We start from the raw sequence: 17,103 nt of genomic DNA on the forward strand, positions 1-17,103 counted from the left end.
CATACAAAGGCTGGAACAAGCATCCTTGTACATATCTAGCAGATGTGCAGCTTGGTCTTCATGCAGATGCTCAAACAACTGGAGTGAGGGCTATCTCTGAAACTCTTGCCTTTCTGTGGAATATGCTCCCTAAGCTGGGCTGCCTTGTTTGCCTTCAGTGGGGAAGGATGAGCTAACCCTGCAGAGACTGTTACAGGGAGGGGAGATGTCTGGGGGCGGGGGGAAGCCTCTACCCTCTCAGAGAAGGGGATGGGGATAGGGGCTTGGTAAGGGGGAACACGAAGGGGACAGCAATCAGGATCTAAAGTGAATAAGTAAATAAAAATTTAAAAATCAGAAAAAAGAAATCATTTAATTGGGGCTTGTATAGTCTCAGAGGTTTTGTCCATTATCACTATTGCGAAAAGCATACTAGGAAGCATTGTAAAATGCACACAGACATGGTACTTGAGAAGTAACTAAGAATTCTACATATTGATCCACAGTCAGTAAGAGGCATACACAGGTTCTAAGCCTTTGAAACCTCAGTTACGACCCCAATGACACATTTGCTTCAATGATGCCACACTTCTTAATCCTTTAAAGAAGTGCTACTGCCTGATGACTAAGCATTCAAATATATGAACTCTTAGGGCAATTCTTATTCCAACCACCACACATGGTGAGAAAGTAAAGACAACAGGAGTTAGAGCAGCTGGTCATGTTCTATCCGGTCAGGAAGCTGAAGGCAGGTAAAGAGTTGCTCTCAGGGAACTTTCTAATAATACAGTATCACAGTCAAACACATGCTTCCAACCATAATCAGCAGGTCTTCTGACTTCAATTAAACTAATCAAGATAAGTCCTGCAAATGAACGACCTGAGGCTTGCCTGCCACATGATTCTAGAACTCATGGTGTTAACAACTGAGATGTAAGCACTACCTCTTGACCCCTGTCTACATAAAAAACAAACTAAATGTAAAAGCATAGTTTAAGTTTATTTTGTGTGGGCACACATATGTATGGTTGTGTGTGGCAGCCCAGAGCACAACCTTCAGAGGTTATTACCTCTTTCTATTTTGTTGGTACTGGGAACCCTAAAGTGGGTGTGGGTCTTGTTAGCAATTCAGTTTGTTCCCAAAATCAACATGCAAGCTCTGTACAAAAAGCTTTAAATCATAACATCCCTTCCCTTTCCCCAACCTTACTTTCATCTCATAAGTAAAATAGGCTACAACTTGAAAGGTTCACAAAGTATTTAATAATTTCAACACTATGAAAGCCCACAGTCCATGTGTCATGTGAGACTGAGGGCAATCTCTTGACTGTGCACTCCTACAATGGAAAACCAAGTCACTATTTTTACCACACATTGGCACAGAACAAACATTCAATTTCTAAGACAGAAGAAACAAAAGACAGCAAGGTCTATCAGCTCCAACTCTTCAAGAACAAACAGATTCTAACAGCTCCACATCTGACATGATTGTATGAATGCTTTGTATGACATGATTGTTCCAAAGGCTTTACCACATTCCCCAAACTTATAGGCTTCTACTCAGCATGAAGCTTTTGATAAACTTTAGGGTCTCAAGAAGTACTAACTTTTTTTTTTTTTTTTAACATTTTAACATTTGTACTTCTTCACTCCAGATTGAACTACTTTATGTTGAGAAATATAAGAAAGCTTATTAAAGGGTTTGCAACATTTTTCACAGGTGGCATTTCAGTGTTGTATGAATTGTGAGTTGATTCAAAAGTACTTAGCAAGTCTAGAAGACCTTGGCACATTCTTCACATTTGTATGGTTTCTTTGACAGATGAATTCTTTAGTGTTGTTTAAGATAATAATACTGGTAATAGGTTTTTCAATATCCTTCACATTTGTAATGTTTGTCTCCAGTAATAATTATCCCATGTTTGGTCATGAAATGGGACTTCTAAACTATTTGCCACATTCTTTACATTCATATGTTTTTTTGTTCTCCAGAAGAAATACTTTGATGACACCTAAAGTTTTTGTTGAGCCTTTTCTCATATTCTTTGCATTAGTATATGTTCTCCACATTGTGAGTTAATTTGGGAAGACATAAGTATGACTTCATAGAGCAAACTTTTCCACATTACTCACATGTGTAATGTTTCTCTCCAGAATGGGCTATGAAATGAGTAGAAAGAATCTGGGAAGTTCTAAAGGACAGGACTTGTACTTTACAATTGTAGGGGTTCACATCTGAAATGGAATCTCTTATGTTGAGAAGGTAATTATGGCCAATAGAAGGCCAGGCCACATGCTTCATACTTGTAGAGCTTCTCTATTGTATTGAATTCTCTTGTGTTTAGAAAGTGATACTTGAAAATGGAAGGCTTTTGTACATTCTTCTCACCAGTATGCTCTCTCTCCTATAGTGAATTTCCTTATGGTTGGAAAGTATTAATGGATAATTGAAGGCCTTGCCACATTCTTCACATTTGTAGGATTTTTCTACTGTATGAGTTCTCTTGTGGTTAGAAAGTAATGATGAAAAATGGAAGGTGTTTCCACATACTCTGCACATTTATGGTTTCTCTCCAGTACAAATTTTCTTATCTTTGGAAATTCTTGATGAATAACTGAAGGCCTTCCCACATACTTCACTGTGGTAGGAATTCTCTCCTGTATGAATGATCTTGTGCTTAGAAAGTAAAGATGGATAAACAAAGGCCTTGGCACAAATTTCACACTTGTATGGTTTTTCTCCTGTATGAATTTTCTTATGGTTTGAAAGTCTTGATGGATTATGGAAGCCCTTGCCACATACTTCACAATTATAGGGTTTTTCTCCAGTATGAATTCTCTTGTGTATAGAAAGTAATGATGGAAAGGAGAAGGCTTTTCCACATGTTTCACATTTGTTTGGTTTCTCTCCTGTCTTAATTTTCTTTGCTTTGGAATGTCTTGATGGATAATCGAGGGTCTTTCCACATGCTTGACTATGGTAGGGTTTTTCTCCTGTATGAATTACCTTATGTTTGGAAAGTCTTGATGGATAATAGAATGCCTTGCCACAAATTTCACATTTGTGGGGTTTTTCTCCTGAATGAATTCTCTTGTGATGAGAAAGTTTTGATGAACCATGGAATGCCTGGCCACATACTTCACACTTGTAAGGTTTTTCTTGAGTATGAATTCTCTTGTGCACTGACAGTGTTGATGGGCAATGGAAGGCCTTGCCACATTCTTCACATTTGTAAACATTTTCTCCAGAATGAATTTTCTTGTGTACAGAAAGTGTAGATGGACAATGGAAGGCCTTGCCACATACTTCACACTTGTAAGGTTTTTCTCCAGTATGAATTCTCTTGTGTACTAAGAGTAATGATGGAAAGTGGAAGGCCTTTTCACATACTTCACACTTGTATGGTTTCTCTTCTGTATGAATTTTGTTATGTTTGGAAAGTCTTGATGGAGAACCAAAGGCCTTGCCACATACATCACACTTGTAGGGTTTCTCTCCTGTGTGAATTATCTTGTGTTTACGAAGTGATGATGAAAAACAGAAGGCATTTCCACATACTTCACACTTGTATGGTTTCTCTTCTGTATGAATTTTCTTATGGTTGGAAAGCCTTGATGGATAATCAAAGGCCTTGCCACATACTTCACACTTGTAGGGATTTTCTTCTGTATGAACTATCTTGTGTTTAGAAAGTATGGATGGATAATGGAAGGCCTTGCCACATACTTCACACTTGTATGGTTTTTCTCCTGTATGTATTTTCTTATGTCTGGAAAGTCTTGATGGATAATAGAAGGCCTTGCCACAGTCTTCACATTTGTAGGGTTTTTCTCCTGTATGAACGATTTTGTGTTGAGAAAGTAATAATGGATAATGGAAAGCCTTGCCACATATATCACACTTGCAGAGATTCTCTTTTGTATGAATTATCTTATGTTTAGAAAGTATGGATGGATAATGGAAGGTCTTGCCACAAACTTCACATTTGTAAGGTTTTTCTCCTGTATGAATTATTTTGTGTTGAGAGAGTTTTGATGGATCATGGAAGGCTTTGCCACATACTTCACATTTGTAGGGTTTCTCTCCTGTATGAATTCTCATATGGTTGAAAAGTCTTGATGGATAATCGAAGGCCTTGCAACATACTTCACACTTGTGTGGTTTCTCTCCTGTATGAATTTTCTTATGGTTGGAAAGTCTTGATGGATAACGGAAGGCCTTGCCTAAGTCTTCACACTGGTAGGGTTTTTCTCCTGTAAGAACTATCTTGCATTGAGAAGGTAATGATGGATAATGAAAGGCCTTGCCACAATCTTCAGACTTGTAGTGTTCCTGTACTCTATGAATTCTCTTGTGTACAGAAAGCAATGAAGGAGCATGGAAGGCTTTATTACATATTTCACAGTTGTAGGGTTTTTGTCCTGTATGATTTCTTTTGTGTGCAGAAAGCAATGATGGAAAACAGAAGGACTTGCCACATTCTTCACACTTGTAGGGCTTCACTCTTAAATGAATTCTTCGGTGATTCTGATATACTTTTTTGTGCTCAAAGCCTTTGCCACATTCTTTGCATGTATAGCATTTTCCCTCTAGTGAGGAAGGGTTGAGAAATGAATGTAAGCAGAGTAATATTCTGTATATTTACATTGCTAATTTTAAAAACAAACGTTAACTCATAGTTGCAGTTGTCTATAAAAATGATATACCACATTCAAATTTCTATCTGTATTCACTGAAGCCTAATTTCCAACACAGAACAGGTGAAAGTCATGTAAACTTCCACTGAATTATGACCACATAGAACATGGAAACAAAGGGATTTAACCCAACTCACACATGGAAGCAAAGCATATCAACTATGAATACCCTCATTAGCATTATACAAATGCAAATCAACCCCTTAAACAAATACAAAAGTTTTATTACTACTTAAAAAGAAAGTATAAAGTAGTGCAACTTGCAAAACACCTGAATAAACAATATATATATATATATATATATATATATATATATATATATATACACACACACATTCTAAGTATGTAGTTTGGTTTAGCAAGCTATGAAAGTTATGTGGCATTTGAACACTTTCCATAATAACATCAAAGAATACATTTCAAGGATTCAAGGAAAGGAGTTTTACACAAATTTTAAAGCACAATGTTTTTGTGGATTGTATAAAGATTATCCTATCTTTCAAACACTGATTTCTCGGCCTGTTTATCTTCTTGTTGTCCATACATGTCATTGTAATGCTTGTTTTCAGGCTCTCCTGTCTGAAATTTGTATATATATTGTTCATCATTTATTTTCTGACTTGTCAATAAAAGCTAGTCAGCCAATGACTAGAATAGAGCTGGACTTCTGGCAGCCCAAGGAAGAAGACACACACCCACAGACACACACACACACAGGACACATACCCACAGAACACACACCACAGACACACTCACCCACAGGACACACACCCTCAGACACACCCACCCACAGACACACACACCCACAAACACGCACACCCACAGACACATGCACCCACAAACATGCAGAGAGAGGGGCAGGATAGCTATGAGGACAGGGTCAAGAGACACATGAAAACATATGTGAAGCCCAGAGAATCAGACCAATAGTAAAATGCAACTATCATGGGGATTTTGATTGGGAGGCAGTCAGATTAATTTAGAGGATTAGAATCAATTATCAACTGCCCAGTAATTATGTTGTAAAGCTTATCAAATAACTCTATTGTTTCTGTCTCATTCATGTGGCAGCTAGCTGGGGATAGAGAAAAATCATCACTTTTAAAAATGCATGTACATGTATCTTATGAAAAATATAAGTAGCAAAGTTAAAGATTACATAGAAAGGAGAGAGGTTAGGATGTAATGGGAAACAGAAGTTAATCTTATCATAGAATAAAACAAAGCTTATGGAACCCAAAACATCCTATATGTTACAGGATATTCTCCTTTGAAGGAAAGAGAAAATTAGATCTTTAAAAGATGATGTATACCAGAATATTGTGTCTCAATGGCTTTAAAGTTCCCTCTGTTCTCTGACACCCTCCTTCTGACTCACCTGGGTGCACAGTGATGGCCACTTGTCTCTTCACATCTAAAGGCTCTTGTATTTGTTCCAGAAATGTGACCAGGTATGGCTTAGTGGAAGCAAGACCTGTTTGTGGGAAAAGGGGACAACATTGTTAGTGTATTCTCCTGGGAAATACAATGTCCCTCCCGGATTGTGTGTACAAGGATGAAAGGATACAAAAAGAAAAAAAAGAATAAAAAGGCTTGTAGAGGAGAAGTTCTCATGTGTTTTCTGTGGGTCACGTCAGAATGCTTAGGGGAAAGTTAGAGCTCATGGATTCCATGCTTCACATCCCTCAGTAACAGGGAGAACTTTTAAAACCTAAGTCTGTGACAGTCTCTTTAAGGGATACCACTTATGTTCTAATATAAATGATATATTTAACAGGGTGGTATGAACTCAAGTAGTTCTAAGCTACATGAATAATGTTCATTTTCCCTACAAGTAGCTTTATGAACCTCCCTGTTGAAAGCACAAGCTCCCATGAGATACTGTACAAAAGGAGCAACGTTCATGCTGACAATGAATTAAGAATTTATCATGGAGCCGAGCGTGGTGGCGCACACCTTTAATCCCAGCACTCGGGAGGCAGAGGCAGGCGGATTTCTGAGTTCAAGGCCAGCCTGGCCTACAAAGTGAGTTCCAGGACAGTCAGGGCTATACAGAGAAACCCTGTCTCGAAAAAAACAAAAACAAAATAAAACAAAAAACCACAAAACCCAAAACCCAACCAAAAAACCCAAAACAAAACAAAAGCAAAACAAAAACAAAAAAAACCCCAACAAAACAAAACAAAAAACCGAAGAATTCATCATGGAGGTTATCCTCACCCAGAAATACAAGGTTTTTGTAATTCTCCAGCATCACATCCCTGTACAATTTCCACTGAACAGGATTCAGGCATTCCCATTCCTCTGCAGAGAAATATATAGCCACATCCCAGAATGACAACATATCCTGAAGTAAAAAAGAATAAATACCACACATGATTGTTGGGGGTTGGTCTGGTGCTCCTATGTATTAAATGATAACTTCTGTACCCCAAGTCCTGGCTTCCCCTAGAAAAGCAAATCCCCACATACACCAGTATTCCTTGTGTAAACTTTGGTCCCCAATTTAAAACTATTGGTGAAATCAAACTGGCAATAGTCAATTATGGGAGAAAATAGAGGTAGGCAGGGCCTTGGTGACCAGGCTGAAGGTCAAAGGTAAGGACCACGACGAGGAGGAGAAATAGGGAAAGGAAGGAGAAGATGGGAAGGTCTCCATTAGACATAATAGACCTCTTAAAAAATATTTACTTACTTTATGTATATGAGCACACTGTAGCTGTCTTCAGACCCACCTGAAGAGGGCATTGGATACCATTACAGATGGTTGTGAGCCACCATGTGGTTGCTGGGAATTGAACTCAGGACTTCTGGAGAAGTAAGCAGTGTTCTTAACCACTGAGCCATCTCTCCAGCCCAACATAATAGATCTCGGAAAGTAAAATTTTCCTACCCTGACCCTGGACAGACCTGATCCTGCTATTTGTCCAATTCCCAGCTCTTACTTTGTCTTCTTTATGTCTTTCTTTCTCAGCCCTGGTCCATCCATTGCCATTTGAGATCTTTAGTCCCTTGGTTTCAAGACAACATTAGTAAGATCTCTTCATCTTTTAAATGAAGAGTATCCATTGCCATCTGAGATATTTAGTCCCTTGGGTTCAGGACAACATTAGTACCCCCTAAGATCTCTTCATCTTTTAAATGAAGAGTATCCATTGGTCAATGTACCTCCAGGTTTCCATTTCCTGCTATTACCAGCAAATGGGTAAAAATTATATCTCTAATCTTTTAGATTCAACATGTGGCATTGTTAGATTTCTAAGGCAGCATAAAGAGACAGAAGACAGAAAAGCAATAGGAGTCTGACCTTTAACATGACTGCATTTGTTAGTTCACACACTGAGAGAGATAGACTTACTCTGCTCGCAAACAGATAATGAGGCTGTGACCATTTATATGGGGCAGATTGAGGGGCTTGGGAATGAAAAACTTTTGCAACATAAAATCAACCTTTCTCTCTTCAAGTCTCTCCTTTGCCAGACTGTTTTCCAAAGTTGAGACATGTGTCTTGAAAGAGTGGATAGGTGGCCAAAGTCACCTGTAATTTCAGAGCAGTCCTGCTTTACCACCAAGCAGACGGGACTAGGTCCAGGGATCTTGGCCAGAAGTGCTGTTGCTATAGGTAAGTCAGTCTGAGGGCATAAGAAGCTTGGACACACGGGATGTAGGACTTGTCTTTTTATGCCTAAAATATTAATGTCCTATCCCATCTGCTAGAGTCTTGCTTGTAATAACAGGATTTCTATGTGAATACAGCTGACCTTCTTCAAGCTGACTTTCTGGTACAACCCACAGAGCAATGTTTTGGGGGATAGCCTGTCACCCAAGCTAATCTATCTTCCTCAAGCAGACACCACCAGGAGGGAGAGACTGCGGACCTGTAGAGGTCCCTGGAGCAGCAGCATCTTCCTTCCTCCCTCCCAAGCCCCTCACTTGTCTCTCTACAAGGTCCAATCCAGGTTTCTCCCTTCCTACAACCCCCACCCCCATCACACACATTCAGGGGACTTGATGCCCATCTCTGTGTGTACTGATATGCAGTCTCATCTGTTATTCTCAGCCTATTTCCTGCCTTCCTTCTCATTATTCTGTACTCATAAACACAACATCATTCATATTGTCACAAATGACCATATTGCATCTTTTATCATCACTGAATTCTATCACAAATTAACCATGTGTTTCACAGTTCCTTGGTTATTTTCTTCATGGTTTAGTTAATTAAATTCATGAAAATTAGAGATGTTCACTTCTAACCACATTAAGATGAACTCAAAATCAAAGAAAAAGGAAATATAAAGAAAAACAATCTGTTTGAGTTAAAAGAACATAGAGTTGTTTTACAACTGAAAAGAATAAAGGAAGCTGTTATGAAGTCAGACACACAAACTTAATGAAACAACATTTAATTTTGCTGCAGATGGTCTGTCTGCTAGTTCAAGCCTGCATTTTCTCCTAAAAATTTTATGTCCCATACTCATAGAAAAAAATAACCAATATAAAAGATCACGCTGGCATTTCCCCTCAATGTCCGACAAGATGTCTAGGAATACTTGCCATTACACACTGCTTAGGTGAGCACGCGGACAGACTTTAGAAGAAGAGTCATAAACTTCATCAAAGACTACAAAACATTCTTACAAGGCAGGAAGAAGCACCCCAGTGCCGTAGAAGACAGTGAACTTAAGGAGTATGAGTGTTTGATGCTCAAGAATCCAAAAACATCAGAAGGATAGAAATGGCAAAACAATCCAGGATTAGAAATGGGGATTCAGTAAAGAGAAAAAGGACTCTTGCAGAAATGAAGACAATTCAAAACACCAAGTATCCAAAATGAAAACTTAAAAAGAAAAGCTTAACAATAGAATTTATCAGAAAAAGACAGCATATAAGGACTTATAGATAATGTAGATGATCTAGACAGAATAAGCTAAGAATATGAAATAAAATAAGAAAAAAAATCTGTGGGAAGGACACATACAGGAAATGTTAGGCACTGTGAAAAGACCACATCTTCAAATTACAGGCATAGATAAAAGAGAAAAATTCCCAGGCAATGGCATAGATATGATCTTCGAGAAGGCTATAAAAGAAATCTTCCCTAAACTAAGGAAAGACACACCCATAAACACACACACACACACACACACACACATACACAAACACACACACCACTAATTGGACAAGATCAGAAAATACAATACTTGTGGAATAATGAACTCTGGAAGTGAAAGAATACATTTATTAGGATACCAGCTGATATCTAAATGGATCTCTGAAAGGCAAAAGAACCTGGAGAAATGCATTCCGAGTCCTAAAGAGGCTGTGACGTGCAACCTAAGCTACTGTTTACCACACAACTCTCTGCAGTAGCTCAGGGAAGAAGCAAAGCTGTCCACAATAGAAAGAGCATTACAAGAACTACACGCTACAAATCAAACCCACGGAAAACACAGAGAACAACACGTCAGCCTGAAGAGAGAGATGAGCATAGCAAGAGACTCTAGAAAGGAATCGGAAGCCAAAATTAGTAAAACCAAAAGGGCCACTGAGAACATAAACAACAGTGACAATGAGGGACACACTGACAGTGAACACTTCCATACCAGCCCAACTGATGCCCTCTGTGCTCCGTTCCCAAGATACAGGCCAGAAGAGTGGATCAAGATACAGGCCAGGAGAATGGATCAAGATACAGGCCAGGAGAGTGGATCAAGAAACAAATTTATGTTCATGTTGTCTACAAGAAAGAAATCTGAGTGACTTTTCAACTTTTTCAAACAAGACAGTTTTCCAAAATATTCCTTTATGATTTTTCAGGTTTTTTTTTTTTTTTAATCTGTTACAACGTCTTCCTGTTCATTTCTGACCCTGATCATTTGGGTTGCTTCTCTTGGTGAGCTGGGCCAAGTGTCCCTCAATCTTGTTTATCTCCTTAAAGAACCTTCTGTGAATTTGGCGATTATTTGAATATTTTTATTTGACCTTGTTTCAATTATTTCCCTTCTGATTGGTTTTTTTGTGTTGCTTGTTTGTTTTCTTTCTTTTTTATTCTTTGACTTTGACAGGATTTGAATTATGTTTGTTTTTGTTTATCCAAAATTTCTTCATTGTATCATTCAATCATTTCTCTGTGTTCTTTCTCATAGTTTCACGTAGGCAATTAGAGTTGTAATCTTCACCCACAGGACTGCCTTCAACAGGTCCCAGAGATTTAGTTTTCTTGAGATTTTATTTTCATTCTTGTGTATATTTTACATATAAATAAACAAAATTAAAGTGGAAGAAATTAACACCCTAAACAGACTCAAATCAAATGGGGATATTGAAATTACAAAATAGTTCCAGGTAAAAAAAATCTGTGCCCAGATGGATTCACAACAATTCTCTGAGTCATTCAAAGATCTACAAATAATCCTTCTTCAACCATTTAATAAATACATAAACAGAAGACACACCTACAAACAAATTCTATGAAACTATTATCATTTTAATACCAAAATCAGATAGAGACCCAACAAAAACTACAACAAAAGAAGTTTAGTAGCCAATACCCACAATGAAGTCAGAACCGAAGTGCTCAAAAATTTATATTGGGAAGAAAAACGTGCAAGGAAAATGCAGACACATGTCAAAAACATTATTGACCATGACCACGTTGGCTTTATCCCTTAAATGCAGTGATGGTTCATAATATGCAAGTCATTATATGCAATAAATGACAGAATATTATGGACAAAAATCTCATGATCATCTCAACAGGAGCAGAAAATGCTTTAATGTACTTCAATAGGTTTTTATGATAAAACTGCTAGAGAATGTAGGACTAGAGGGGTGTTCCTTCAAGGGAAGGAATGCAAAACCGGTTTTCCAGACAAAGGTCAGAACAGATTGCTAGTATGCTGAACTTTATTCCATCACTGTGGCTAGAAACTCGACTGCCTCTGGGTCTCCCCCAAGGTGCTTCTTATTAGTTTTTCTTACTCATTTTAAGACTGTTTTTCCACTCCATCTCTAAAACCTATGTTGATAGACTTGACAATGAATATCCTCTTATTCACATATATGTATTTAGCTAACTCCGTCCCTCTAGGAAATTTATATATGCTTTATTGTACATTTAGGATTTAAGTAATTATCACCAGAAGAGTTTTCATCCAATTGTGCTTGTGCATGAATATGCCTATAAACAAATGTAGCTCAGATCCCCCCCCCTTTAAATAAAGAATTGCTAATGTGTTGGGCAAACTACCTTCCTGTAGGCCCAGCTTTGTTATTTGGCTGGTCATGAAGGCCAAGAAGCCCTGCAGGGATTCTGTTTGGGAGCATAAGAGAGAATGGGATTCTCCTGCTGCTTCTCTTCTACCTCCATCAGACTCCTGAACCATACAGACAGGAGCATGCTGTCCTCTGAGATGGTCCACTCAGCAGCTGACTCAGACAGATAAACACCCATAGCCAAGGAGTGGATGGAGCTTGGGGACCGTTATGGAAGAATAGGAGGAAGGAAGGACCCTGAAGTGAATAGGAACACTACAGGAAGACCAACAGAATCAACTTACCTGGACCCTTGGTGCTCTCAAAGTCTGAACCAACAAGCAAAGAACATACACGGGGTGGACCTAGGCCTCCCTGCACATATATAGCAGATGTGCAGCTTGACCTTCATATGGGTCCTGAACCTCAAAACCTGTAACCTGTACCTGGGACATGGTCTTCTAGCTGGGCTGTCTTGTTAGGGCTCAGTGGGAAGCTCCTAGCCTTACAAAGACTTGAAGTGCCAGGGTGGGAAGCAAACCTGGGAGAACCCCCACCAACTCAGAGGAGAAGGGTAGGGGAATGGGGAAGGATTATGGGAGGGGGTGACCAGGAGCGGGCAGTGAGTAGGATGTAAATTGAATATGTAAAAAGATAAATAAATAAATTTAAAAAACATAGAGACAGAATGGAAGGTACACATGACCTCATGGGGAAATTGGGGAGAACTGGGAAGCTCTAATTAGGGGAGTGGAAGAACATAAATATGGATTTAAACAGAAACCTTGGAGCTGTTACTCCAACCTGCCTGCAGCTCCCCTAGACAAACCCAGCAGTGGTCTCCCTGATACCTAAACCACACAAAGACTCAACAAGGAAAGAGTATTTCAGACCAATTTTATTTATGAACATTGATGCAAAAATACTCAATTAAATACTCACAAACCAAACCCAAGAACACATCAAAAATATTATCCACCTTGATGAATGAGACTTTATCTCAGGAACACAGGAGTGGTTCAATATATGAAATCCCATCAACTAAATCCACCATATAAACAAACTGAGACAAGCAAATATTTCATAACAATCTCCTTAGATGCTGAAAAAAACTTTGGAAAAAAAAGTACAACTCCCCTTCATGTTGAACGCCTTGGACAGATCAGGGATACAAAGTGCATAACTAAACACAAGAAAAGCAACATACAGCAGGCCAATAGCCACCATCAAATTAGGTGGAGAGAAACTTAAAGCAAGTCCACTAAAATCATGGACAAGATAAGGCTGTCCATCTCCCCATATCTCTTCAATATAGTACTTAAAGTTCTAGCAAAAGCCATAAAACAAAAAGGGGATACAACTTGGAAAAGAAAAAGTCAAAGTATGGATATTCACAGATGATATGAGAGCATGCAAAAGTGACCCCCAAAACTCTACCAGAGACCTCCTACATCAGATAAACATCATCAGCAAAATGGTTGGATTCAAAATCTGCCCCCCCCCCAAAAAAAATCAGTGGCCCTCAGTTATATGAACAATAAACAGACTGACAAAGAAATTAGGGAAACAACTACCTTCTCACTATCCACAAATATTATAAAATATCTTGGTGTAACTCTAACCAAGCAAATGAAAGACCTGTAAAACAAGAACTTCAACACTCTGCAAAAGGAATGTAACTGCTGGGCGTGGTGGCGCATGCCTTTAATCCCAGCACTAGGGAGGCAGAGGCAGGCGGATTTCTGAGTTCGAAGCCAGCCTGGTCTACAAAGTGAGTTCCAGGACAGCCAGGGCTACACAGAGAAACCCTGTCTCAAAAACAAACAAACAAACAAACAAAAAACAAAAAAGGAATGTAACTAAGATATCAAAAGTTCGAATGATTTCTCATGGTCATGGATAAGTAAGATTAACATAATAAAAATGGCCATCTTATCATAAGCAATCTACAGATTCAATGCATTGCCCATTAAAACTAAAACATAATTCTTAACAGACCTTGGAAAAATTTTCAACTTCACATGGAAAAAACAAAACAAAACAAAACAAAACTGGATACCTAAAACAATCCTGTACAATAAAATGACCATCCCTGACCTCAAGCTGTACCACAGAATAGAAAAACAGACAAACAAACAAACAAACAAACAAAACAACAACCTCAAATGCATGATATTGGTACAGAAACAGAGAGTTTGATGAATGGAATCAAATACACGATCCTGAGATAAACCCACACACCTATGGACATCGATTTTTGACTAGGAAGACAAAAACCATACAGTGGAAAAAAAGAAAGCATCTTTAACAAATGGTAGTTGTCTGACTGGATGTCTGCATTTAGAAGAATGAAAATAGATCCATATTTATCATCCTGCAAAATCTCAAGTCCACATGGATCAAAGACCTAAGTATAAAACTAGATACATTAAATCTAATACAAGATGAAGTATAAAGTAGACTTGAACACACTGGTACAGGAGACAACCTCCTGAACAGAACACCAAATAGTTCAGGCACTAAGATCAATGCTGAATAGCTTCTGCAAGACAAAGGTCACTGTCAATAGGAAAAATCATTAGCAGTCTACAGAATGGTAAAAGATCTTCATCAATCCTACGTCCATGGGGGTGGGGGTGGGGGTGATACCCAAAATATATAAAGAACTGAAAAAGATAGACACCAACAACCCAAATAAGCCAATTTAAAAATGGGTTAAAGAGCTAAGCAGAGAATTCCTCAACAGAGGAATCTCTAATGGCCAAGAAAGACCTTTAAAAGGTCCAACATTCTTAGCCTTCAGGAAAATGCAAATCAAAGTGACTGAGATTCTATTTTACACCCAGCAGAATGGCCAAAATCAAAAACTCAAGACACAACACATGCTGGCAAGGATGTGAATCAGGGAGAACACTCCCCCATTGCTGGTGGGAGTGTCAAGTTACACAACCACTATACAAATCAGTTTGGCAGCTTCTCAGATAATTGGGTATAATTCTACCTCAAGACCCAGCTATACCATGGGCATATACCCAAAAGATTTTCCACCATACTACAAGGCACCTTGCTCAACTACATTCGGAGCAACTTCATTCATGATATCCAGAATCTGGAAACAATACAGTTATCCCTCAAATGGATAAAGAAAACGTGGTTCACTTACACAGTGAAATACTGCCCAGCTATTGAAAATAAGGATATCAAGAATTTTTCAGGCAAATGGATGGAACTAGAAAACATCATACTGTAGGCTTATAAATTTCAAGACTTACTTAATTAGAGTTCTTGAACGCTTCAACTTTCCCTCTAGCCCACGTACCAGAGGTAAGGGGAAAGAAAGGTTAATTATTTGGATTGTGGAAACACAGGTTCATACCAATTCCAAGATTATTCTGTGGCTATACAGCCATGTATTGTGATGATTGGGGTCACAGTGGTGTCTATTAGAAATTTCTATTCAAACCGAGGTGTCCATAAATCTAACAATTCATTCCAAAGGAATAGGAACTAACATTCCACACAACAGTTGCCCTCACAAGACTCTCTGTTCCAGCACACTAGGAAATTTAGGAAGTTCTGTAAATCCTGAAAATCTGATTACAGCCATGTGAGCACGGGTCAGTTAGGCAGAGCATGTTCTCCAGCAAAGTTGAGTGCGCTCCCTTCAGCATCTCAGGCACAGGCAATCAGCAGACACAGCCTGCCCTGGCCATCCTGTTGTTTTCCAACACTGCTCCTCTTCAATCCTGCTCCCAGGGGCAGTGGCCCAGTCTAGGCCAGCACAGCATCTCCAGGTCAGCAGCTTCCCCTGTCTCCCAACCAGCCGGAGCCAGCTCCCTCCGCGCCCGACCCGCCACCCTGCACAGTCCCTCTGGATCTGCAGGACTGCACTGCTCCCTGCACCAACCTCCATGCCAGAGATCCAAACCCAGCGCTGAGCAAGACAACCGCTTAACTTTGGGGAGAGGCAAGGTTTAAGAACGAATCCGGAAGTTCAATACTGACAGCCCCTTCTGGTGATGTCATAATTGTTAGGACTACATTTCCCACAAGTCAGTGCAAAGGACTTCCAGGAACACACCAAAGGAGTTCTGTGCACTGCCTGGGTACCTGCCCCACAGAGAGCGAGTGTAATTAGAAACAGGTTTCCGCACATGGGCAGCCACAGGGCATTCGGACTCTTTTGAAGTGCTTTGGTCTCAGCACGCGATGTTAGCCTGTGAGTCGAGCCTTTCGCAGTAATGTTTATCATAATTGCTGGTTATTTCTGCTAAAACGTGATTTTAAAGCTCAAATCTACTTATGAAATCATACTAACACATGGGAAATCATGCTTTCATGGTCTGCTTTACTTAAAAATAAGGACGCAGGGAGGTAATGTAGGACTGAGCATTTCTTTAATGAAACCATGCTTGGTGACCCTGCCTGACATGCAGCATCTCAGGTGCTTAAGACAGAAGAACTGGAAATCAAAATTAGTCACCATCAGGTGTTCTCTGAGCACAGGCTTTCCTCCTCCTCATCTTCCAGGAGGAGACACAGAGCTCCTGGGATCACACTGGTGTGCCTACTGACTCTTGGTACATTGTGCACTATAGCGTTTCCCTTGTTCAGTTTGATGTTCCTTATCTAATTTCCTCTCTCCTCTAATCATGCCATCATTCATGCTTGACACTATTTAAATATTTGGTATCTGTTTTGAACTTCCCTCACTTCTCCTAAGCAGAACACTGAGGTGAGATGCCTCCTCCTTGAGTACAAAGGTATCAGAAATATGTCCCTAGGACTGTCAAATGAGCTCAGTGGAGTAAAGAAGCTGCATTGGAACCATGGAGTGCTGAGAATGCCGGTCTCGTCCTAGGAAGGTTTATTGCTGGGCAGTTTGTGTTTGAGACAAAGGCACAGGCCCATTATAAGGAAGGCTTCATGCTTCCATGATGTATACAGATTGACAAGGAAGCTGTTTCAGTGCAGAGACTACATGAAGTTCCTATTCAATTCTTGTATTCCAGGCAGAGTGCTAACCCAGGGATGCAGCTCCTCTTAGAGAAACTAGAGCCGTCAAGCAGTATTCAACAATACCCCTAATACATTCACCTGGGCACTTGACTGTTTAGAGTGAAGTCATGTCTAGTCTGTCCTCCTCCTGAAGGCCGCCGCAGTGAAGGG

General features: G+C 39.5%; 1 protein-coding gene across 1 annotated transcript; it reads right to left on the reverse strand.

Moving 5' to 3' along the window:
* Positions 1-905: 905 nt before the first annotated feature.
* LOC110329135 (zinc finger protein 728) lies at positions 906-15,943 on the reverse strand. The gene is made up of 4 exons (XM_021208714.2): positions 15,842-15,943; positions 6,898-7,024; positions 6,056-6,151; positions 906-4,569 (listed from the first exon to the last, which is right to left on the reverse strand). Exons 1-4 carry the CDS (start codon positions 15,845-15,847, stop codon positions 2,540-2,542), a joined length of 2,259 nt encoding a protein of 752 aa, XP_021064373.2. The 5' UTR covers positions 15,848-15,943; the 3' UTR covers positions 906-2,539.
* Between the last annotated feature and the right edge of the window lie 1,160 nt (positions 15,944-17,103).

Source organism: Mus pahari, chromosome 11 (assembly GCF_900095145.1).
Source record: "Mus pahari chromosome 11, PAHARI_EIJ_v1.1, whole genome shotgun sequence".
Lineage (NCBI taxonomy): Eukaryota > Metazoa > Chordata > Mammalia > Rodentia > Muridae > Mus > Mus pahari.

Bases quoted from the DNA above. Each gene is read 5' to 3' on its own strand.
- LOC110329135 (XM_021208714.2), bottom strand. The intron at 6,152-6,897 runs GTGAGGATAACC...TCCCACAAACAG, and splicing joins CAAAAACCTTGTATTTCTGG to GTCTTGCTTCCACTAAGCCA. The intron at 4,570-6,055 runs GTGAGTCAGAAG...CTTCCTCACTAG, and splicing joins GGCCATCACTGTGCACCCAG to AGGGAAAATGCTATACATGC.